The 20,286-nt window shown below is 48.5% G+C and overlaps 1 protein-coding gene across 6 annotated transcripts in view; it reads left to right on the top strand.

Annotated features, from left to right (window-relative positions):
• The window catches only part of MYO1C (myosin IC), a 178,706-nt gene that overhangs the window by 98,750 nt on the left and 59,670 nt on the right, over positions 1-20,286 (top strand). For all 6 annotated transcript variants that reach the window (XM_075013372.1, XM_075013371.1, XM_075013374.1 and 3 more), the window contains 5 exons: positions 3,710-3,908; positions 10,615-10,695; positions 13,013-13,192; positions 13,969-14,067; positions 15,306-15,419. In XM_075013372.1, coding sequence (XP_074869473.1) covers positions 3,710-3,908; positions 10,615-10,695; positions 13,013-13,192; positions 13,969-14,067; positions 15,306-15,419 — 673 coding nt within the window. The remainder of the gene's footprint in view (positions 1-3,709; positions 3,909-10,614; positions 10,696-13,012; positions 13,193-13,968; positions 14,068-15,305; positions 15,420-20,286) is intronic.

Here is a 20,286-nt window from a genome sequence, read left to right as displayed (position 1 = left end):
ACTGTATTGAAGGCTCCTGGATAGGATGTGTTTCCCTGACTGGAAAATCAAGTTTGGCAACATGAAAATGACTATTGTTATATTGGGCAACCCCTGCCTTGTGAAACCTTACACAGGAGCCCTGGACCCCAGCAAGGAAAACTTTAATCACTGACTCAGCAGGAGCAGAATGGTGGTGGAATGCACCTTTGGCCATTTAAAAGCAAGGTTCAGACGTTTATTGACACGTTTGGGCCTTTCTGAAGTTAATGTCCCCATTGCCATTACAGTATGTGCTATTTTGCACAACATACGTGCATCCAGGCAGGAGATTTTCCTGTCAATCTGGAATTCCAAAGCGAAAGCCATAGGGAGGGCTTACTCGCAGCCATCTACTCAACCATCCACCAGTAGCCACGCTCAGACAGCAGCAATAACGGATGCTTTAAAAAACAACTTTGTGACTGATCTGTAACGCACATGCTAGGCAGATCACTACCTTGAGTTCTCATGGTTGCAGCAGAGGACTACCAAAACTTGCTGCCTGTGCAGTGCGATGGCTACCAGTGCGGTGTAATATGATAGGCAAAGGAATTTTTTCATAACGGCTCTTTAGAGTTGCAAGACTGGACTGTTGAATTCCAATTCTAATTCAAATTCAGCCAAAACTTCACAGTCTTACTTTGACCTTCTTCCCTGCACACCTGAGAGCAGCGCACAACAGAGTGACCATACTTGGAGGGTCACTGCATAGTTTTGAAGGATACATGCAAGACACTTCTGGAGGCTAATAAATTTGAATTAGAGATGTGGTACTTCCACACTAGCCTTGATTTGAGATTTTAAATGCGAATTTGATGCTATACTGGTCCCATAATATCGATATTTTGTAATCAGTATTACAGTTCAGTAAATCGAGTTAATAGTGTTAACTGTGAAGACAGTCACGTTTTAATATCGAGTTAATGCCTTGAAATTCAATTTTATCTTGTGGTGTAGATGCAGCCTGAGAAATGTCTGTCTGTCTGTCTTAGCCGTTAGCATGGTGAGCACATCTACCCATTCAAATAGACCTTGCAGGGAGTTTGTGGCTCTGTCTCTACACTTGGTACTTTTTTGAATAGTAACAGAGAGGAAGCTGTGCTAGTCTATACTATGAAAACAAAAAGCAGTCAAGTAGCACTTTAAAGACTAGCAAAATAGTTTATTAGGTGAGCTTTTGTGGGACAGACCCAGTTCTTTGGACCATAGCTGTGGTCTGAAGAAGTGGGTCTGTCCCACGAAAGCTCACCTAATAAACTATTTTGCTAGTCTTTAAAGTGCTACTTGACTGCTTTTTGTTTTGGTACTTTTTTCTGTGCTGTCCGGCGCCAGCCACTGCCTCACCACACCACATGGCACCAAGGCTGTGGTGGGTGGTCATGCTTGCATAAGACGCCAGGAAACTTCTTAGCAGTTTACATTTGTATATAAACCTCCTTTACTCCCTCACAGGTGCCACGCAGTCTGGGTCTTTCCTGCAGTGTGGCACATCATGTAGATAGCCTCCAACCCAATAAAAGGATGGCCTGCCATTTGGTGCTGACCATGTTTCCAGGCAGTACCATGATAGCTTGCACGTGTTTAGGGCTCCAAGCATGGGAAAGATGGGACTTGCATCCATGGTTGGGAAGTCTCCCCTGTGGCTAACCTATATGGGGGCTGCTGTCATGGGGAAGGTCCCCCCCCGGCGGCTAATCTATTCAGGAGCTTGCTGCCAGTGGCTAACCTACTCGGGGAGGACCACTTCAACTGACCCCCCACTGAACCCCCTATATGCCCATGCTGGTGCTTGCTGCTGTTGGGAGGAAGTCTGCTCTGGAGGCTAAGTGGCTTAATGGGGGGGAAGTCTCCCCTGGCTGCTAAGATACATGGGGGCTTACTGCTGCCAGGGAGAAGTCTCCCCCAGCGGCTAAGATATTTGGGGAAGACCACCTCAACTGGCCCCACTGTGAACCTCCCCACGCCCCCAGTGTGTCTTGCTACCACCAAGGGGAGGTTTCCCCTGGTGGCTAAGATACTGGGGGTTTTGCTGCTGCCAGTGGGAAGTCTCCTCCGGTGGGTAAGGGGCTTGCTGCCACCAGGGGGAAGTCTCCCCTGGTGGCTAAGATACACGGGGCGAATACTTCAGCTACTTCAGCAGCTGCAGACCACAACGCCCACCTGCAGACCACCAAAAATATTTTCAGGAGCTTGCTATCCATTGCAGACACCTTCTTGTTCTATATTTCAGTTATAAAATCTTTTTTGCTAATATCTGCTACCTGTTTTCATGCCTTGACCCCCCTCAGAAACACAGGGAGTGTGGGGGAGGGGGATCTGCTTCAGATTTCTGTTTGTGTTATAAGTTCAGTGTATGTTATTTCATTGACATCAACCATATTGGCATTATCTGTGTAGTGTAGGGGAAAATCAAAAATTATTTTTTCCTGCACTTTTCTATCCTCTTTCTACTAACCTTAAAATGTAGTCCAGACTCCTGTATTATGTTCAGGGATCACATGCAATGATGGGGGGTGGGACACAATGGATGGCCAGTTGAGAACACAGTCATTTCACAGAAGCCTTATTGTGCAGCCGAAAGCAAAGGACTCTCCCCATCAGCAGCTCTGTTTTCTGAAAAACTTTCCTTTCTTCTCTTTCTTCATGCTTTTTGGGGTCCCTGTATTAGTTTCAATAAAGTCAAAAATCTTTTCCCAAGAGTTTTCTATCCTCTTTCTTCTAACTTTGAGAGTCCCTGTATTATTTCCAGAGATTGGCACATTTTCAGGGATTGGGAGGGGAATGAGGAAAATGCAATGTGAGAGGATGATGTCAAAGACCAGCAAACATACCCAAAATGCTATGAGGATGAGGGAGCTGTGGGATAGGTTCCCACAATGCACTACTGGAACAGTCAATGTTAGCCAATTTGAATGTGGCAGCAGTGAGTCAACTTTGTGAGGAGCATGTAGGAAGTGAGGATGGTTAAATTTGAACTTCCAAATTCCAGGATTACAGAATCGATATTAATGAATTCAAATGTATCTCATAGTGTAGACACAGCCAGAGACTGAAAGTAGTGATGTGAAGAGCAGTCATTCCTAAATAAAGGGGATACTTCACAGAATATAAGATACGCATTGCAGTTGACCTTCTCCTTGCACTTTGTGGGGTTATAAACCCCCTACATAAGAATATGCCATCCAAAGGCAAATTCTGAAACTAAAATATAGTTTACATTTATTCAGCCGTTTGTTTTGATTTGGGAAATGCCCCAAAAGTGGAATTTGGATAGCGAAGGGAAAGGAGTTTGATAAACTGTAATAAATCAGATTTTGCTTTGTAAAAAAAAAAATGTGAAGTAGGAAAAAAAGAAAATGTTACTTGCTGATGCACTTTTCTTTGCAAGGAATGTATTTCAAATGCTATGATCCAGCTTGATTTAAACAAGAGTTGGTATATTAAGATAATCCAGAAAACTGGTGTGAGCAGTATAGAATTATTTAGATCAGCGTTTCTCAAACCATATGAAGACTACTCTTGAAGAGCCTCTTTTCTAGGATTTTGCACCATTAGAATATTCTGGCTGGAGCTGGCAGTTTTTCTGGTTGCAATTGTGATAGTATGGATGCTCCAAAAGCCTATCTGAAGATTGTGTCTTTCACATTTGCCAAAACAGGCTTAATTTCCAATTATCCTTATTCATTAGCTACGCCATTGCTGACAACTCATATCGTTCCCTGCGCATGGAGAAGAAGGATCAATGTATCCTGATATCTGGGGAGAGTGGGGCTGGAAAAACTGAAGCCACCAAGAAAATCCTGCAGTATTATGCAGTGACATGTCCAGCCAGTGACCAAGTTGAAACAGTGAAAGATCGCCTTGTACAGTCCAATCCAGTCCTAGAGGTAATCTGAAGTCCAGGTTATGAAACATGCCATTCTGTAGGCACCTCAGTCCTTTGATTTACAACTAAATATGTATTTGGTGCTGGATTTTTTCTTTTTCTGGTATTGCAGTGACCTCTAGTGTCCAGTCCTGTACAATCCTTACAGTTCCCTTTACTCTTTCCACCATCTATTCAAAACAGTGTTTTTGGTGTGGGCCTGTGGGACAGAGCAGATTGACAGGTTTGGGCACAGCTGTGAGTTCTGTGGCCTTTGTGTACAGTCTAATGAGTTCCTATGAAGTCTTACTGGTGATGGGGGAAGAAGCCTGGACAAGACTACTTCTTCGAGTGATTTGCTCATGTGCATTCCAATTTGGGTGTGTGCCAAGCACATGCCCAGTTGCCAGAAGCTTTTTGCCCTAGCCAGTAGCCTTAGGGTTGGTGCAGTGCCCCCTGGAGTGGCACCCATATGGCCACCCATATAGGCACCGCCCAACCCCCGCCCCCCACTCAGTTCCTTCTCACCCTGTTGTCAGTTGCTGGAGCTTAACTCTTGTTGAGAGTTCACTGGTAGCCTTTATTGTTTTAATTAGTTGTAAATAGTTTAGATAGTTATTTTTGTAGGTAAATATTGCCTTTTTAGCACCTAGTAAGCCGAGGTGGGTCTTTAACCCCCTTGGCGCCAGGGGATGCCTGGCTCCCTGGGGTTTAAAAACTGTTTGAGATGTGGCAAATGTATGCCCAAAAGCGACCCGTATAAGGCATGTTTGGGTTGCCTCGGTGAGACTCATCTCCGAGTGCGCTGCTCTATCTGCAAGGCCTTCAAGCCCAGGACTTTAAAAGATAGAGCTCAAAGGCTGAAAGTTCTTCTGATGTTGTCAGCCTTGTGGCCGGACAGTTCCTCGGCGGGAACGCAGGGCGCCGCACCTTTGGTGCAGAGCACTCCAGCACCGTCAGTGCCATCAGAGGGCTCTTGGTGCTGAGAGCAGGACTTGGCACCTAGCACCTCCTGGCGCCATAAGAGCGAGTCCCCAGTGCCTCGTAAGAAGAAGAGATGGAACTGGGGTCCATCCCAAGAAAGAAGAGGGCGAAGACAGATGTTAGGGGAGTCCACCGGATCACACTGTGACTGAGGTCAAGAAGTGCGGGCGTCAACTCCAGCGCAAGGTGGGAGCCTGCGCTTTCTCAGGCTGCCCTCGACACCAGTGCTGCACAAGGCCTCCTGCAAATTATGGTGCCACTACAAATGCCGCACCAGGAGCCTTCATCACCCCTGCTCCAGGCACCTGGTCAGGCTTCATAGACCCAGGCATGGTTCCAGACGCCAATGAGACCCCAGCAAAATGGTCAGCACTATACAAACGATACAGAACCTGCAAGACCCAACAAGAGGTATGGGACCCTCAGTACCACCATGGTGGTCGGCGTCAGGGTCCGTGTCAGAATCGGAATCCCTTTACTCCAGCTCAGTGCGGAGCAGGAGTACAAGGTCATCCCGATGCAGCAGGCACCAGCACCACTCCCAACACTCCCTAGAAGGAGAGTGGCAAAGGCCCCATTGGGGGCTCCACAATGGCCCTTCTGGACCCCATGGGCAATCCACGAGGTGCAAGGCGGGATGCAGGACTCTCATTCAGGGCTCCTGGCACCACTCAGGTGCCAAGATCAGAGCCGACAGCTTCTCTGGAGCCCTGCCAGAAGAGCAGGCAGAGTCGTCAGCACCGACATCGGCACTGGGACAGTTAGAGGTGACCCAGGCATGGGCACCACCCCTACAGGCACCGGGAACCATGATGCAGTGGGCACCAGCACCGACAGAACCCGTGCCGTCCCAGGTGCAGAGTGGCCTCGTCTTCACTGTGCCATACCAGAGACCGCTAGGGGGCCATCCACCCCAGGCACCGAGCACGGCACCACAGCCTGTGGTTCTGGGGACTCAAGTAGAAGCGCCAGTACCTTCTGCACCGGCAGACTGGGAGGATATATTGACCTCATCTTCGTCCTCTCCAAATGAGGCGTTAGCTGGATCCTCTGCATACCCAGTACTGGAGGATGGAGGAGCGTACCGGTAGGTATTTCAGAGGGTCGACCAGAGTCTGGGGGTATCGGCGGAAGAGGTCAGGGGCAAAATAGACCCTATTACAAGGATCCTCTCAATGTCTGGACTGTCCAGGGTGGCACTGCCCATTATAAAGACAATTGCCAACACAGCCAAGACAAAGTGGCAAACCCTGGCCTCAGCCTTGCCCGCAGCTAGGAAAGATGAATGCCAGTATTTTGTCCCAGCGTAGGGAAATGAACAGCTATTCACCTATCCTCCCCCTGACTCCCTTGTCGTGGATGCTGTGAGCAATAGGGAGAGGCAGGGGGTTCAAGGGCCCTCCCCAGAAACAAAGATGCCAAAAGACTAGACCTGTACGGTAAAAAATGCTTACTCTACAGGCGGCCTACAGTTGAGAATTGCTAACCAGCAGGCCTTGGTTAGTACGTATGCGTAAAATACGGCCAGCTCCATGGACCATTTCACTGAACTCCTCCCACCAGACTCCAAGCCAGAATTTATGGCCCTGGTAGCGGAGCAGAGATTCCTATCCAGAGCAGCACTGCAGGCCACTAGGGTCATGGCCTCGGGTATAACCATGTGAAGGGGAGCATGGCTTCAGGTCTCAGGACTCTCACAGGAGGTGCAGCAGTCCATTCAGGACCTCCCCTTTGAGGGTCCCTCCTTATTCTCGGAGAAAACTGATAAGAGACTTCATAGTATTAAGGACTGTTGGGCCATGCTACGCTCCTTGGGCCTATACACACTGGCGACCCAGAGAAGGCATTTTAACCTGAGGCCCCAGTTCAGACAGTTCTCCCAACAACAACAATGGGATGGGAACAGGAGAAGGGGCAGTCATAGTAGGAGGCGTCAGGGTCGCCAGACACAGGACCAGGGCCACCCTAAAACCCCTCCCGGGCCCAGACACCAATTATGACAAGGCGGTTGGGAGCGACGCACCAACCACTCCCATAGTTCCAGCCCAGTGTTTATTTTCACTCTGCCTATCCCCATTCTACCATGCATGGTGCAGCATAATGTCGGACCAGTGGGTCCTCCACATGGTAGAAAAGGGATGTGCGATCCAATTTCCTTCTTACCCCCCTCACAACCCCATTCCTCTTCAGGGACCCCTCTCATGAGATAGCTCTCAAACAGGAGGTAGGAACCCTCCTCCAAAAGGGGGCTACAGAGGAAGTTCCCCAGGAATTCTGGGGACATGGATTTTATTCCCATTATTTCCTGATTCCAAAAGTGAAAGGGGGGCTGAGGCCAATCTTGGACCTACGAAACCTGAACAAATTTGTGAAAAAGATAAAAGTTTCATATGATATACCTGGGCATAATTATCCCAATGCTGGAACGAGGGGACTGGATTTCCGCTCTCGACTACAGGACGCATATTTCCATATAACAATTTATCCACCTCACAGGAGGTTCATCAGATTTGTGCTAGGGAAGGACCATTATCAATTCACAGTCCTCCCATTCGGACTCTCCTCAGCCCCGAGAGTCTTTACCAAATGTACTTCAGTAGTGACAGCCTTCCTACGCAGGTGGGGAATGCATCTGTTCACTTACCTAGATGACAGGCTGATCGGGGCGGGTCACAGGGACAGGTGTCAAACATGTACAGCTAATAAGAGCAACATTCGACATGTTAGGCCTCCTAGTAAATGAGACGAAGTCTGTGCTAGCCCCGACTCAAGTCATAGAGTTCGTGGGTGCACCTCTAAATTCAGAGCAAGCCAGAGCATTTCTGCCACACAGCAGGTTCCAAGCAATGGCGTCTTGCATCCAAGTCCTAATACGGTTCCCAACCACAACAGCCAGGGGATGCCTCAGATTGTTGGTGCACATGGCAGCATGCACGTTCGTAGTCCAGCATGCCAGGTTATGAATGCACCCCTTTCAGATGTGGAGCGCCTCAGTATACAGGCCTGTCAGGGACAACATAGACAAGTTAGTCACAGTCCCCCCAAAAGCGTTGACGACATTGCATTGGTAGCTAGGAGCTGGGTCCGTCTGCATGGGAGTACCCTTCAATCCCCCACAACCCTTCCTCTTCCTAGTCACAGATGCCTCAGACCTGGGCTGGGGAGCACACTTGGGGGACTGCCAGACGCAGGACCTGTGGGACAAGACCGATGCTCATCTCCACATAAATGTGTGAGAGCTCAGAGTGGTTCGACTGGCGTGTGAAGTGTTTCAGAACGAGCTGAAGGGGCACTGTGTTGCAGTCAGCACAGACAACACTACAGCAGTGTACTATATAAACAAACAAGGGGGTGCATGCTTGTCGCCCCTGTGTCTAGAGACCCTCACGCTTTGGGATTGCTGCATCCAGCACCAGATTCTCTTGAAGGCGTTGTACCTGCCTGGGACTCACAGCTCTCTGGCAGACCACCTCAGCAGGTCCTTCATGGACCATGAGTGGTCATTACACACCGAAGTACTGAATTCAGTTTTCCAAAGGTGGGGACGTCCCCAGGTAGACCTCTTTGCCACACATCTCAATGCAAAGTGCAGGACATTCTGCACTTACCAGAACCGAAGTCCAGGCTCTTGGGCAGACACCTTCAGCATTTGTTGGTTGGGCCCATTGGTGTACACCTTTCCACCAATACTGCTCATTCACCGACTACTGTTGAAAATTCGGTCGGACCGAGCATCAGTAATCCTGGTGGCCCCAGCCTGGGCTCGACAACACTGGTACTCAGCCCTCTTGGAGATGTCCACTCATGCCCCGGAGATGCTTCCGCTATGCCTGGACCTGCTGACACAGGAGGAGGGGAAACTGCAGCACCCCAATCTCCAAGTGCTGCATCTCACAGCATGGAGGCTCCATGGCTGAGACCAGTTGAGCTGGCCTGCTCTGAACCCGTCAGGGAAGTATTGCTGAACAGCAGGAAACCCTCTACAAGGGTAGCATACGTAGCCAAATGGAAAGGATTTACCATTTGGGCCAACCAAAAGGGGATGTCCCCAGGAGAGGCCCTTATACCATGTGTCCTAGATTACTTGCTGGCCCTAAGCCAGACGGGGCTGTCGGTATCCTCCCTAAAGGTGCACCTGGCAGCCATTTTGGCGTTGCACCCAGGGGATGGGAGGTTCTTGATCTTCTCAGACCCGGTGGTGAAAAGGTTCATGAAGGGAATGGAAAGAGTCAAACCACAGGTTCAGGCCTCTCTGCCAACATGGGACCTTAATTTGGTTTTATCTAAGCTGATGGCTTCTGCCTTTTGAACCTTTCTCCTCTTGTTCTGTGTTATTCCTTACCTACAAGGTGGCGTTCCTGGTGGCCATTACTTCAGCCAGAAGGGTGTCAGAGCTCAGGGCCCTTACAGTGGACCCACTTTATACAGTGTTTCACCCAAAGACAAGGTTAAACTAAGACCCAACCCCACGTTTCTGCCTAAGGTGGTCTCCCCTTTCCATATTAACCAAGACATCACCTTACCAGTGTTTTACCCAAAGCCCCATGCCTCCCCTAGGGAGCAAAGTCTACACACTGTGGATGTCCAGAGGGCACTGGCCTTCTATATGGACAGGACCAAACCCATGTGAAAGTTGCAGCAGCTGTTCGTTGCAGTGGCAGACAGGATGAAGGAGCATCCAGTCTCCTCTCAGCGGATCTCCTCCTGGGTAGAAGCCTGTATCAGTGAGTGTTACAAACTGGCGGGGGTTCTCCCTCTGCCGATCAGGGTGCACTTTACAAGGGCACAGGCATCCTCTGCGGCGTTCTTGGCCAAAGTCCCTATCGGGGACATCTTCAGAGCAGCCACTTGGTCCTCCATTCATACATTCATAGCGCATTGCACACTTACGCAGCATGCACAGGAAGAAGTTGCAGTGGACAGAGCTGTCCTGCACTCCTTTCAGGGCTCCAACCCCAAGTCCTAGGCATTGGCTTGCATTCAGCCAAATTGGAATGCATGTGAGCAATCACTCAAAGAAGAAAAGACAGTTACCTGTTCCGTAACTGGTGTTCTTCGAGATGTGTTGCTCATGTCCATTCCAAAACCCTCCTGCCTTCTTCTCTGTCAGAGTAGCTGGCAAGAAGGAACTGAGCGGGGGACAGGTTGGGCGGTTGGACAGGTTGTGTCCAACCATATGGGCACCACACCTACCGTAAGGCTACCGGCTAGGGCAAAAAGCTTCCAGCAGCTGGGCATGCGCTCGGCGCACACCCAAATTGGAGTGGACATGAGCAACACATCTCGAAGAACACCAGTTATGGAACAGGTAACTGTCTTTTCTTGGGGTGGCACAATTTCCTACCAGGGAATGGTATTAGGATAACTCTTAGCTAGGGGAGAGGGGAATAGTTTAATAGGCCCATGCAAGGTGATTGCCTTACATTTGTAATATGCATAGAGATCCAACAATAAGGACTTATGTAGCTGCTTGCTTTCTTATTAGGCTATATTTACACTAGAGGGTTTACAGCTTTCTTGCTGTAAAATCTCTCACGTAGCCTCTGTATGCAGAAGGGAGAGAGTTCTCCTGTTGACATGATTAAACCACTCCCAAAAGGCAGCAGTAGCTGTGATGACTACTGTTTATGCTGGCAAAACTTGTGTCACTCAAGTAAACTTGTATCTTTAGGCCAGTAAATGAACCACTGGCAACCTTGTGAAAAATATGTTTACTGTTTACTTTCTTTTTTTTTTAAATTCAGGCATTTGGAAATGCAAAAACCCTTCGAAATGATAACTCCAGCCGATTTGGGAAATACATGGATGTGCAGTTTGACTACAAGGTGAAGATCTGCATTATATACATAGAAATGACTACTCTTTGTAGTCTTGTTCAGATGCCCAAGCACATAGATATTGAGATCTGAATCAACCGTTCACGAATAGTAAAAAGCCCAGCTGCACCTTTTGAAAAGAAGCCTGTTGTTCCCAAAAAGTTTAGCTACAAATATCTTTCTAGAGTTAAGATTTATAATTGGCATATAGAGGTACATACACTTCATTGTGAAGCAGTTAGAACTGCATGCCTTATCCAAACAGAAGTTAAGGATGTGAAAAGTTTAACCCAAATGGTACACACACTGTTCCTCCACCCACAAGTACTCACCTTACTGTTACCACAATTGCTGTGCATCAGACTGTGCACCACAACCATAACTCTGCCCTGTTTTCATCCTGCTTCACAGGCACTTCTACAAGTTATGTTTCCCCAGCCCTAGTAACTGTGTATGTGTAGTTGTAATGGGGTTCAGGAGTCCCCAAGCTCTGCACCCCATCAGCAGGCAGGAGTGACTCTCACTCAGCAGGAAAACAGCAGGTTTATTAGCTGACAGGACACAGCATCATATAGAGGAGTCAGTACAGCAGAGACAGCCAGTCCAATCCATGTTGGGGAGAGGAGGCTTTGCCCCCTCCTTTGCTCTCTCCCAGCACTGACTAACTGCTTTCCAACTCCCAGTTCCAGTTCAAACCCCTCAGGCTCCATCTCCTCTTTTGTCTGCAGTATAAAGCTGTCGCCTGGGTTACCCTCAGCAGGAGGCCCACCCCCCACCCTCTGTTAGTCACACATGCATACACACACATCCCCCACCACATCACAGTAGTGCAGTAGTTGCTTGTGCTGAGATAAGGGTAGTTTACTAAAGAGTTGGGTGCACCAAGGTTATTAAAGAAGGTGATGGAGCGCTTGTGTCCTTCAGGGGAAGAATTAAGGTTACAGTGCATTGCTGTAGTGGCAAAGTAAATTAAGCGCTTGTGGGTGGAGTAGTAGAGGGTATTTACTGCGGGGGTGTGGGGCGGGGGCTGAGGTTCTACTTCACTTGCCTTTGAGGGTTTGTTTCAGGTATTGGTGTGTGCAGCAACCCTCATAGCTAAGAAGAAACTTGTGTGTGTATCAATACCATGGAATTTTTTAAAGTTAAATTGGAGGAGAAGGAGGAAGACCTGTGGAGGTAGAAATGTATGTTCAGTGTTATTGCAGTTGTGTATAGAGACAAAGTACAAGTATGGTAGGAAACTATTTTGTCTGCCTTCAATTGTATGTGAACTGCATTCTGTTGCAGGGTAAACTCTGACAGAAAAATGTCTCGTGGAAGAAGTGTGCTATCCATCAGTTTTCTGTGTGTCCAGCCTGTCAGATAATTATACATGTGGGCACAGATTACAAATTGCAGTTACAATGTAAGGAAGTGAAACAAAATGCTTCCCCTTACACTTGTGTTGGGTGACTTTCAGCCCATCAGTCATCCACTGGCTGACTACGAGACAGTTTATTTTTACTGAGCATCTGCTGGCACAGCTCCACACAGCTCCTAGTGGCCACTTTATTGCACTCTTTCTCATTAGAGCCCATTTTTACGAAGCTATGAATAGTTAGTCAGTGTTTTGTAAGAAGTAGTGAAAAGTAGGACAGCAAAGGGCCCACGTTCAAAAGTTTTCTAATTTTATATATGCATATAATATTAAGAGAAACTAAATCAAAGCTACATAGAAAGTTTAAAGGGCATAAAAATCCATGAAAGCTCTTACATTAGTTAGTCACTTAGAGAAAAATAGGAAACTATGCTCCGTTCAAGTCAGAACACAGCGTTTGCTGAATCACCTCCATTTTTATATATTATATATAGTTGCATAAAAAATATGCAGCATGAAAGGGTCCTGCGAAGAAAAAAGGCATGTAATCTTGACATGAAAGCTACAAATATATACCAAGGGTTAGAAGTAAGATTGCAGAGACAACCTTAGTTTTCTTTGTAGAATTATTGTATATAGTTTATCTTGTTGTATTTTGTTTTTCTCTCAAAGCTAAATATCACAATGCCATAGAACACAAGACAACGTGCAATGTGTGCTCTCTGTAGTAGTTTTATATTTTGAGTTTTATTCTCTTATATTTTGTTTGATCTACTCCCTAGAAGTCCAGTAGTTCAAACTCGCTCTCAGATTATGCTATAACATGACAAACTAACAAATACTTTCTCAAAGATTACTTCTACTTTTTGTGACCCAAGCTCTCATTGTTTTTGATATTCTGACATCAGAGAGGCAGGAGAATTTTCCTTTGTTCTTACGAATTGCTTCAGTTTATCTTCTTTGGTTTAGGGAGCACCTGTGGGCGGTCACATCCTGAACTACCTACTGGAGAAATCTCGGGTTGTTCATCAGAATCACGGAGAGAGGAACTTTCACATCTTCTACCAGCTTTTAGAGGGAGGGGAAGATGACCTACTGCGGCGTCTGGGCCTTGAGAAGAACCCACAACAGTACCACTATCTAGTAAAGGTGTGAGCAGGGTCCAGCTGTTTGCCAATTTCTTGCTTTGCATTGGCAGTAAAAGGAAAAACTCCACTTACCTGATAAACTTCATTAGAGGAGAAGTAGAGAGCAGAGTGTGGATCTGTAAAAAGAGAGGGGAAAAAAATTTTGGGTGACAGTTAACTACTACTACTACTAAATAATAATAATAATAATAATCTGTATTATAGGATAAATGTGGTTCTTAGTTCATTTTTTCTCGGGCTGTGTCTACATTATCTCCCTACTTCGAAGGGAGGATGGTAAGTAGGGTGTAGGGAGTTTATTAATCAAGTTCTGTGGTGCATATGCAGCACTTCATTAAGCAAATTTCCCCCCGTTCCCCCACGGCAACTCTGAAGTTTTAAACTTCAAAGTGTCGGCTCGCATCTAGGCACAGCTAACCCACTGGTACTTCAAAGTGTCCGGGGACTTCGAAGTACCAGCAGTTTAGCCGCTCCTAGACATGAGCTGGCACTTCAAAGTTTAAAACTTCAGGGTTGCTGCGGGGGGGAATTTGCTTAATGAAGTGCTGCATATGTACCACAGCACTTCATTCATAAACTCCCTACACCCTATTTACCATCCTCCCTTCAAAGTAGGGAGGTAGACAAGCCCTCAGTGTCTCCCTCAACTTGCAGAGTTGTAAAGCTATCAGTGAGATGACCTCTTCTGTAGTAATAAACACATAATAGAGCTCTGTGTACTGTTGTGTGCAGACCGTCAGGCTATAAGTATTATTTTCTCTCAAAATCTGATTTTAGGGTCAGTGTTCGAGGGTCAGTTCCATCATTGATAAAAACGACTGGAAGGTTGTGCGAAGGGCCCTGTCTGTCATTAACTTCAGCGACAATGAGGTAGAGGTAAGAAATGCCTTGCAGTGAACCTGAGGCCTTGCCTACTGTACAAAGTTTTGGTGGCAAAAGCTGGTTTTGCCAAGAGAACAGGAGGTTTACACCCTAAAAGTTTACTACTTTTGTTGGCAAAGGTCCGCTGTTTTGACACCAAAATAAAATAACCTAAAGAAGAGAGAGAGAGAGAGAGAGAGACAGCTTTTTGTGGCAAAGTTAAAGTGGCAAAGAGTCAGTGTGGACTCTGCTGTTTGTTTTGTCAACGTAACTGGCTTCTGCTAGTATCCCACTATGCCTGCTGTGACCTCTTTTCTCACTGGTTTGATCTCTGCTGTCCTGTAAGGGTGTTCCTTTCCTCTTTGAAAACTCTGGAGCTTCTCTTTTGGGGAAAACAGATCAAATCGGTAGCGTGGAATACTCCTGTTCTGCCCTGTGATAGGAACAACAGCAGGCAGACTGTTGCTGCAGGATGTGCAGACTATGCTGCTTTGACATTCTTCAGCATGGAGAGTTCACAGTGCTGCTCTGGATGCTGCTCCCAGCAGCTGAAGCAACTGTCACAGAATTTCAGGCAGGCAGAGCAGGTTGCTTCAGAGGAAACTGCTGTGCCAAATGTGGCTGTGGGGCTGACACTGACTAAAGAGGGGTTTCGCTTTAAGATAGGTCAGTCTGCCTGCTGTCTCACTCATTCCGGGCACACTATTTTCTCAATTCACTCCACACTTCAGTTGAAGAAAATGCTAACAATCTACTAGGAAGCCCCTTGAAATATGGGATTGAGAGACTTACATCATGTGAGGCTGTACCTGCCCCCTGAGTCATTTCAGACCCTCCCCAAAGCACCCTGTGGCCAGTTGCATGGTGGGGTAGCTACCACAGTGCACTGCTCTGTGTTAATGCGAGACCTGTTAGAGTAGATGCTCTTAGCTGACAAAATGAGCTGCTGTGGACATGCCATAGCAGTTTTAATTAAAGCAGTGTAACTTTTGCCAACAAACCTTTTTAGTGTAGGCAGGGCCTGAATCTTTTCCCCATAGAGGACTACGCTGTTTCAGTTAGTTCTTTCTGTCAGAAGGCAGCCTTTTAACGTGTGCCCTGCAAAAAGCTAAATGTAAACATGTCTCCTAGTGATGGACATATAAAGAAGCTCCCCTCTCTCCCCCATCCCAACTAAGATTTCATTCATAGTAGTTAACTGTCTTTTTAACCATTTTTTAAACCATTTTTTCTTCGGTCTTCTCTTGCATTAGGATTTGCTGAGCATAGTAGCTAGTGTGTTGCACCTGGGGAATGTGCAGTTTGCGGCTGATGAACAGGGCAATGCTCAAGTGACCACAGAGAACCAGATTAAATATCTGGCCAGGGTGCGTATAATCTCCTGGAGATGTTCTCATCTACCAGTGTACTTTGTTCTGTGCTGTTGTAGTAGTCCACTGTAAAATTTAGCAGTTGTTAGGCCTTAACACTATTAAAGGGTCACAATTAATTGAATGTCACTCTTCTGTTTGAATATACAGTGAAAATATCTCCTGTGCATATTCTCCAAGTCTGTGCCTCCCTCCCATAATAGCAATAACATAATTATGTAATGCTTGTGTATTATCCTTAGTATTCACCTATTTTGTTAGTAAATATAGGAGAAATAGTTTTTCAATATATTATACAACATATTTTATCTTTATGGTTGATGAACATATTTGCTGAGTAGTAATTAGCCTTGTGAGCACCTGCAGTACAGAAAAAAGTATTTGCTGAAGGAATGGATTAGTGACTGCTTCTCAGTTCATTATGTGAACTTTCCTCAAGTATCCTTTGACCCACCCTACTTGCACTGTCTGTCTCGCTTACGTTACAGTTTTCCTCCTTTCCCCTCCCTTGCCTTACTGTGCTCTCTACTTCCTCCCTGTATTTTCTGACTCCCATTTCTAATGGCTAGTCTACATTGCAAACCCATTGCTGTCAGTGTTCCCTCTAATTTTTTCCATCGATGAGTTGAGTGAATGTCACGTGCACTGAGAGGGGGAGGGATAGCTCAGTAGTTTGAGCATTGGCCTGCTAAACCCAGGGTTGTGAGTTCAGTCCTTCAAGGGGCCATTTAGGGACTGGGGCAAATAGGTGTCAGGGATAGTGCTTGGTCCTGCCAAGAGGGCAGGGGACTGGACTAGGTAATCTTCTGAGGTCCCTTCCAGCTCTAGGAGATGTGTATCTCCAATTACAAAAGAGGTGTGTTGGTGGATGTTCACTACCACTAGAAACACGTGCTGCTGTCTGGATGCTCTGTTAATCAGCTGGGTGGCTACCCAACTTTACAGTGAAAACTGGTAGGCTGTGTCTACGTGGGCACAAATCTTTGAAATAGCCATAATTCAAAGATTACTAATGAGGCACTGAATTGAATATTCAGTGCCTCATTAGCATTAGGACGCTTCTGGCTATGGTGCTTCAAAAGCATGTGGCTCAGCACAGCTACATGGGGTCCTTTCAAGAAGTATCCTAATGGGTTAGTAGTCTTCAAAATGGCTATTAGCATGACTGTTTCGAAGATTTGTACCCGTGTAGACACACCCGTATAGTTATACTGGCAGTGCCTCTTAGCAGAGGCTCAGTATACATTAGCAAAAGGATTTCCTTTGCTGGTATATCTCGCCAATGCCGTGTCTACACTAGCCTGCTATTTCGAAGTAGCAAGCACAACTTCGAAGTAGCGCACATCACGTCTACGCACGCTGTGTGCTACTTCAAAATTAAAATCGATGTTAGACATCTGTTAGCCGATGATCCGGCGAGATACCATGTGTGCCCTCACTTCATCTGAGTCTTTAACTGCTAGGACGGAAAGTCCCTTTGCAGCGGGCAGCCAGGGAGGCTAATGGGTGCCCCAAGAGTCTGCCCCGTGGAGGCGGCACGACCCAGCGCTCAGCTCTCAGTACGCCTCACCAGTGACCATGCTAATACAGCCAAAAACCAACTGGGTTCTTTTATTTGTGTTCGGTTTGCACAGTAACAGAAGGAGTCAGGTTAAAACTTAAACAGTTACTATTTATTTGATAAGAAAGCTTAACTCTTATGGTTACAAGGCTTATATTTTCACTTCTTAGTTACAAGTAGCTAGCATATAACAAAAGTACTTCAATTCATAGATCTATTATTAAATGCGTGCAAAAGCAAAACACATAGCAGGTCTTATTCTCACCCCTGCATTACCCGGCTTTGGCGTGGCCAGTGTCTGTCACTCAATCCCTCAGGAAGAAGAGTATGAGGAGGGTGTCCCCTGGGACCTTGGGAGGCAAAGACCTTCCTGACCAGCAGGTAGAGGTAATTGGAGCTCAATTACAGGGGGCTGCTGGACCCTTATTTATACCCATTGGGTCACGTACACTCTTCCTTATCTTAAAGATGGCAATGTGTTAGATTGTCTCGTGATGCTAGTTCTCACAGGGAGTTTCAAGGGCTTAATTCACACCTGGGAGGTGGAGATAATTTAGACATTCTTTTCTTATGAGTGTGAGATTCCTCTCCTGGGACGATGTGTAGGCGTATCAGTCACCGGTACTGGCCAAGGGCAGCCTGAGGCCCTGGTTGTCTGCTAGCCTGTTTGTTTGTCTTTTGTTGTCTGGTTTCGGTCCGTTCAGGGTCATGATGAGACAGTCCATCTGTGCTCTGAGGCATCAGAGACTGTGCTTGAGATTAGTGCATCTGTGCTCTCAGGCATTCCAAGACTGGGCTGTTTCCTTTGGTCCTTTGTGCTCTGAAGCGCCTAAGAGGGGCAAGATGGAGTAGAGCGGGGGGAATTCTGTCTGGCTGCACATCAAAACTGCTATTCCTATAAGAAGATGGGAATAGCACCCTACTTCAACATCTAACGTTGAAGTAGGATGTGTGTAGATGATCCGCGTCTGCTGCTTCAAAATAGCGGAGTCCGTCATGACAGCAATCAGAGAAGGGGAAACATGCTGTCCAGCCCCTGCAGGTCTCTCTCATCTCTGCACACAGCAGCTTCTAAAGCTCCACAGACCCGGTAACCCCACAGCAGGAAACAACAGACCGTGCAGGCAGCAGCTGCGACAAAAGGTGCCCCTGCACAGCCCAGACTGAGATGATGGCAGCCAGAAAGCCCCTCAAGCACTCCCAGGGCTCCCCCTCTGAGCCATCACAGGGCTCTCAAGCCTCCAGCTGGTGGGGCAGGAAACGGGACCCCTCCTGGACCAACGCTGAGCTCCGCAACCTGCTGGAGCCCCAGGGTGAGGAGGAGGTGCCCCATGTAACACGTAATAGGGAGCAAGCAGTGGAACATGAATGCATTCACCCAGCTGGCCAAGGGCCTGACCGCCTGGAGTCAGCCTGCGTGCACTCCCGACCATGTCAGGAGTAAGGTAAAGGAGTTGTGGCAAAGTTATGCCCAGGTATGGGACTTGGCCAGCTGGTTGAGGGCCATCCCCGCTGCTTGCCCGTATTACCAGGAGCTCAGGGCCATTCTGGGCCACCGGGACATCTCCTCCTGCACGCCCCTCCCCCCGCCCCCCACACACAGAGCCACAGCAGGACATGGAGCTGGAGTCTGGACCGGAGGCAAGCCCCACACCCCCAGAGCCAGAGCCAGCCACTGAAGCTTCGAAGTGGTCCAGTCAGGAGGGGGACCTGGTGATGGACCTCCCCTCCAACAAATCCAGCCTGTCATCTGCCCTGACAGGCTTCCCCTGACCACAGCGGTGGACCCTCAGGTACATCTCCCACAGGGCACACACCCCCGGGGCATGGGACAGAGGCACCATATGCGACCAGAGGCTCCTCACACCCCCAGGAGACTCCGGCTCTCCAGGGCCCAGGCAGACCAAGGCCCCAAGACAGCGGCACAGCTACCAGTGTCCATCAGCATGCACATCCATGGACAGCACTGTGCCCAGCCCCCAGGAGGAGGGGTGGAGGGGCTGCCCACAGAAGGGGGCTGCCCACAGGGCCACTGCACCCACAGACGGGGGACAGAGGACAGGGACCCAGTACCCACGGGGGGGGGTGGAGGGCAGGGGCCACGAGGCAGGGCTCGGTACTCATGGCCTTCCTCTCTCTTTTCCCTGTTTCTGCAGCTGCACTATCCGAGGGCCAGGAGAGCATGGCACCATCAGTCACCTCAGACAGCCCCCCCCCCCCCGGTTCCACAGACTGCAACTGCCCAGGGGCATCATCAGCACTGGGACGGCCTGTCCCCGCTGGAGCCTGGGGCAAGCCGGCATAGACCCTGAGATGGCCACCGCCCTCCAGTGCCAAGAGGACATATCAGATTGGCAGCTGCTCTTCGAGGAGCGGGAGGCCGCCTGACACTGGGAGGCCTGGGAGACCTTCATGGCCACATTCAGTAGGGTGGCTGCCTCCTTTGAACAGTTGGTGGCCCAGCTGCCACCCCTTGCCCCTCCCCCCCACTGCCCCACCTGCTGTCCCCCCAGGGCAGGAGCCTGCTGGGGCCGATCACTGGGCCAAGGACCCACCCTGGCCATACCTACCAGTCCTCCCAGCTTCCAGCCAGCCTTGCTGGGAACCCTGGACAAGGGGGGTCCTGTGACCCAGACCTGGTGGGTTGCATCTATCCACTCCCACCCTGGAGCGATGGGCCAATGGCTGGGCCATCCTCGTGCCCCCTCTCATGTATGTAGTTATCCCCCAGTAAGCTATATAGTTATGATCATTGTTTTTCTGAAATCATACTCGAACATTTCAAATAGCTACCAATATATTTACAGTTTTATTGTTCCCAAACCCCTGTGTAATGTGTGCTCGCTGCAGGGGCAGTGTGCGGGTGGTGGGAGCAGTGTGCAGGAGGCCTGCCAGGGCGGCACTTGCTGGGGTTCTCCATCAAAATACTGCCGCAGGTTCTTCTGGACCTGGACCCCCTCCTGGTGGGCTGGGCGGCAGCTGGCTGAGGGTAGCCTGTGCCAGCCTCGACCGCCCACCCCCTTCACGAAGGCCTCCCCCTTACTTTCTACCAGGTTGTGGAATGTGCAGCAGGCACCTACAACCAGGGGGATATTCATAAGGCCCATATCCAGGCAGGTGAGGAGGCAGCACCACTGGCCCTTGAGGTGCCCAAAGGTGCACTCAGCCACCTGCCATGCATGGTTGAGCTGGGTATTGAGGTGGCCCATGTAGGGGTGCATGAGCCAGGGCTGGAGCATGTAGGCTGCATCTGCCACCAGGCAGAGGGGCACAGTGGTTGTCCCCCAGAGGGGTTTCCCTCGG

Source organism: Carettochelys insculpta, chromosome 19 (genome assembly GCF_033958435.1).
Source record: "Carettochelys insculpta isolate YL-2023 chromosome 19, ASM3395843v1, whole genome shotgun sequence".
Classification (NCBI taxonomy): Eukaryota; Metazoa; Chordata; order Testudines; family Carettochelyidae; genus Carettochelys; species Carettochelys insculpta.
This window is presented reverse-complemented; position numbering and strand designations above follow the sequence as displayed.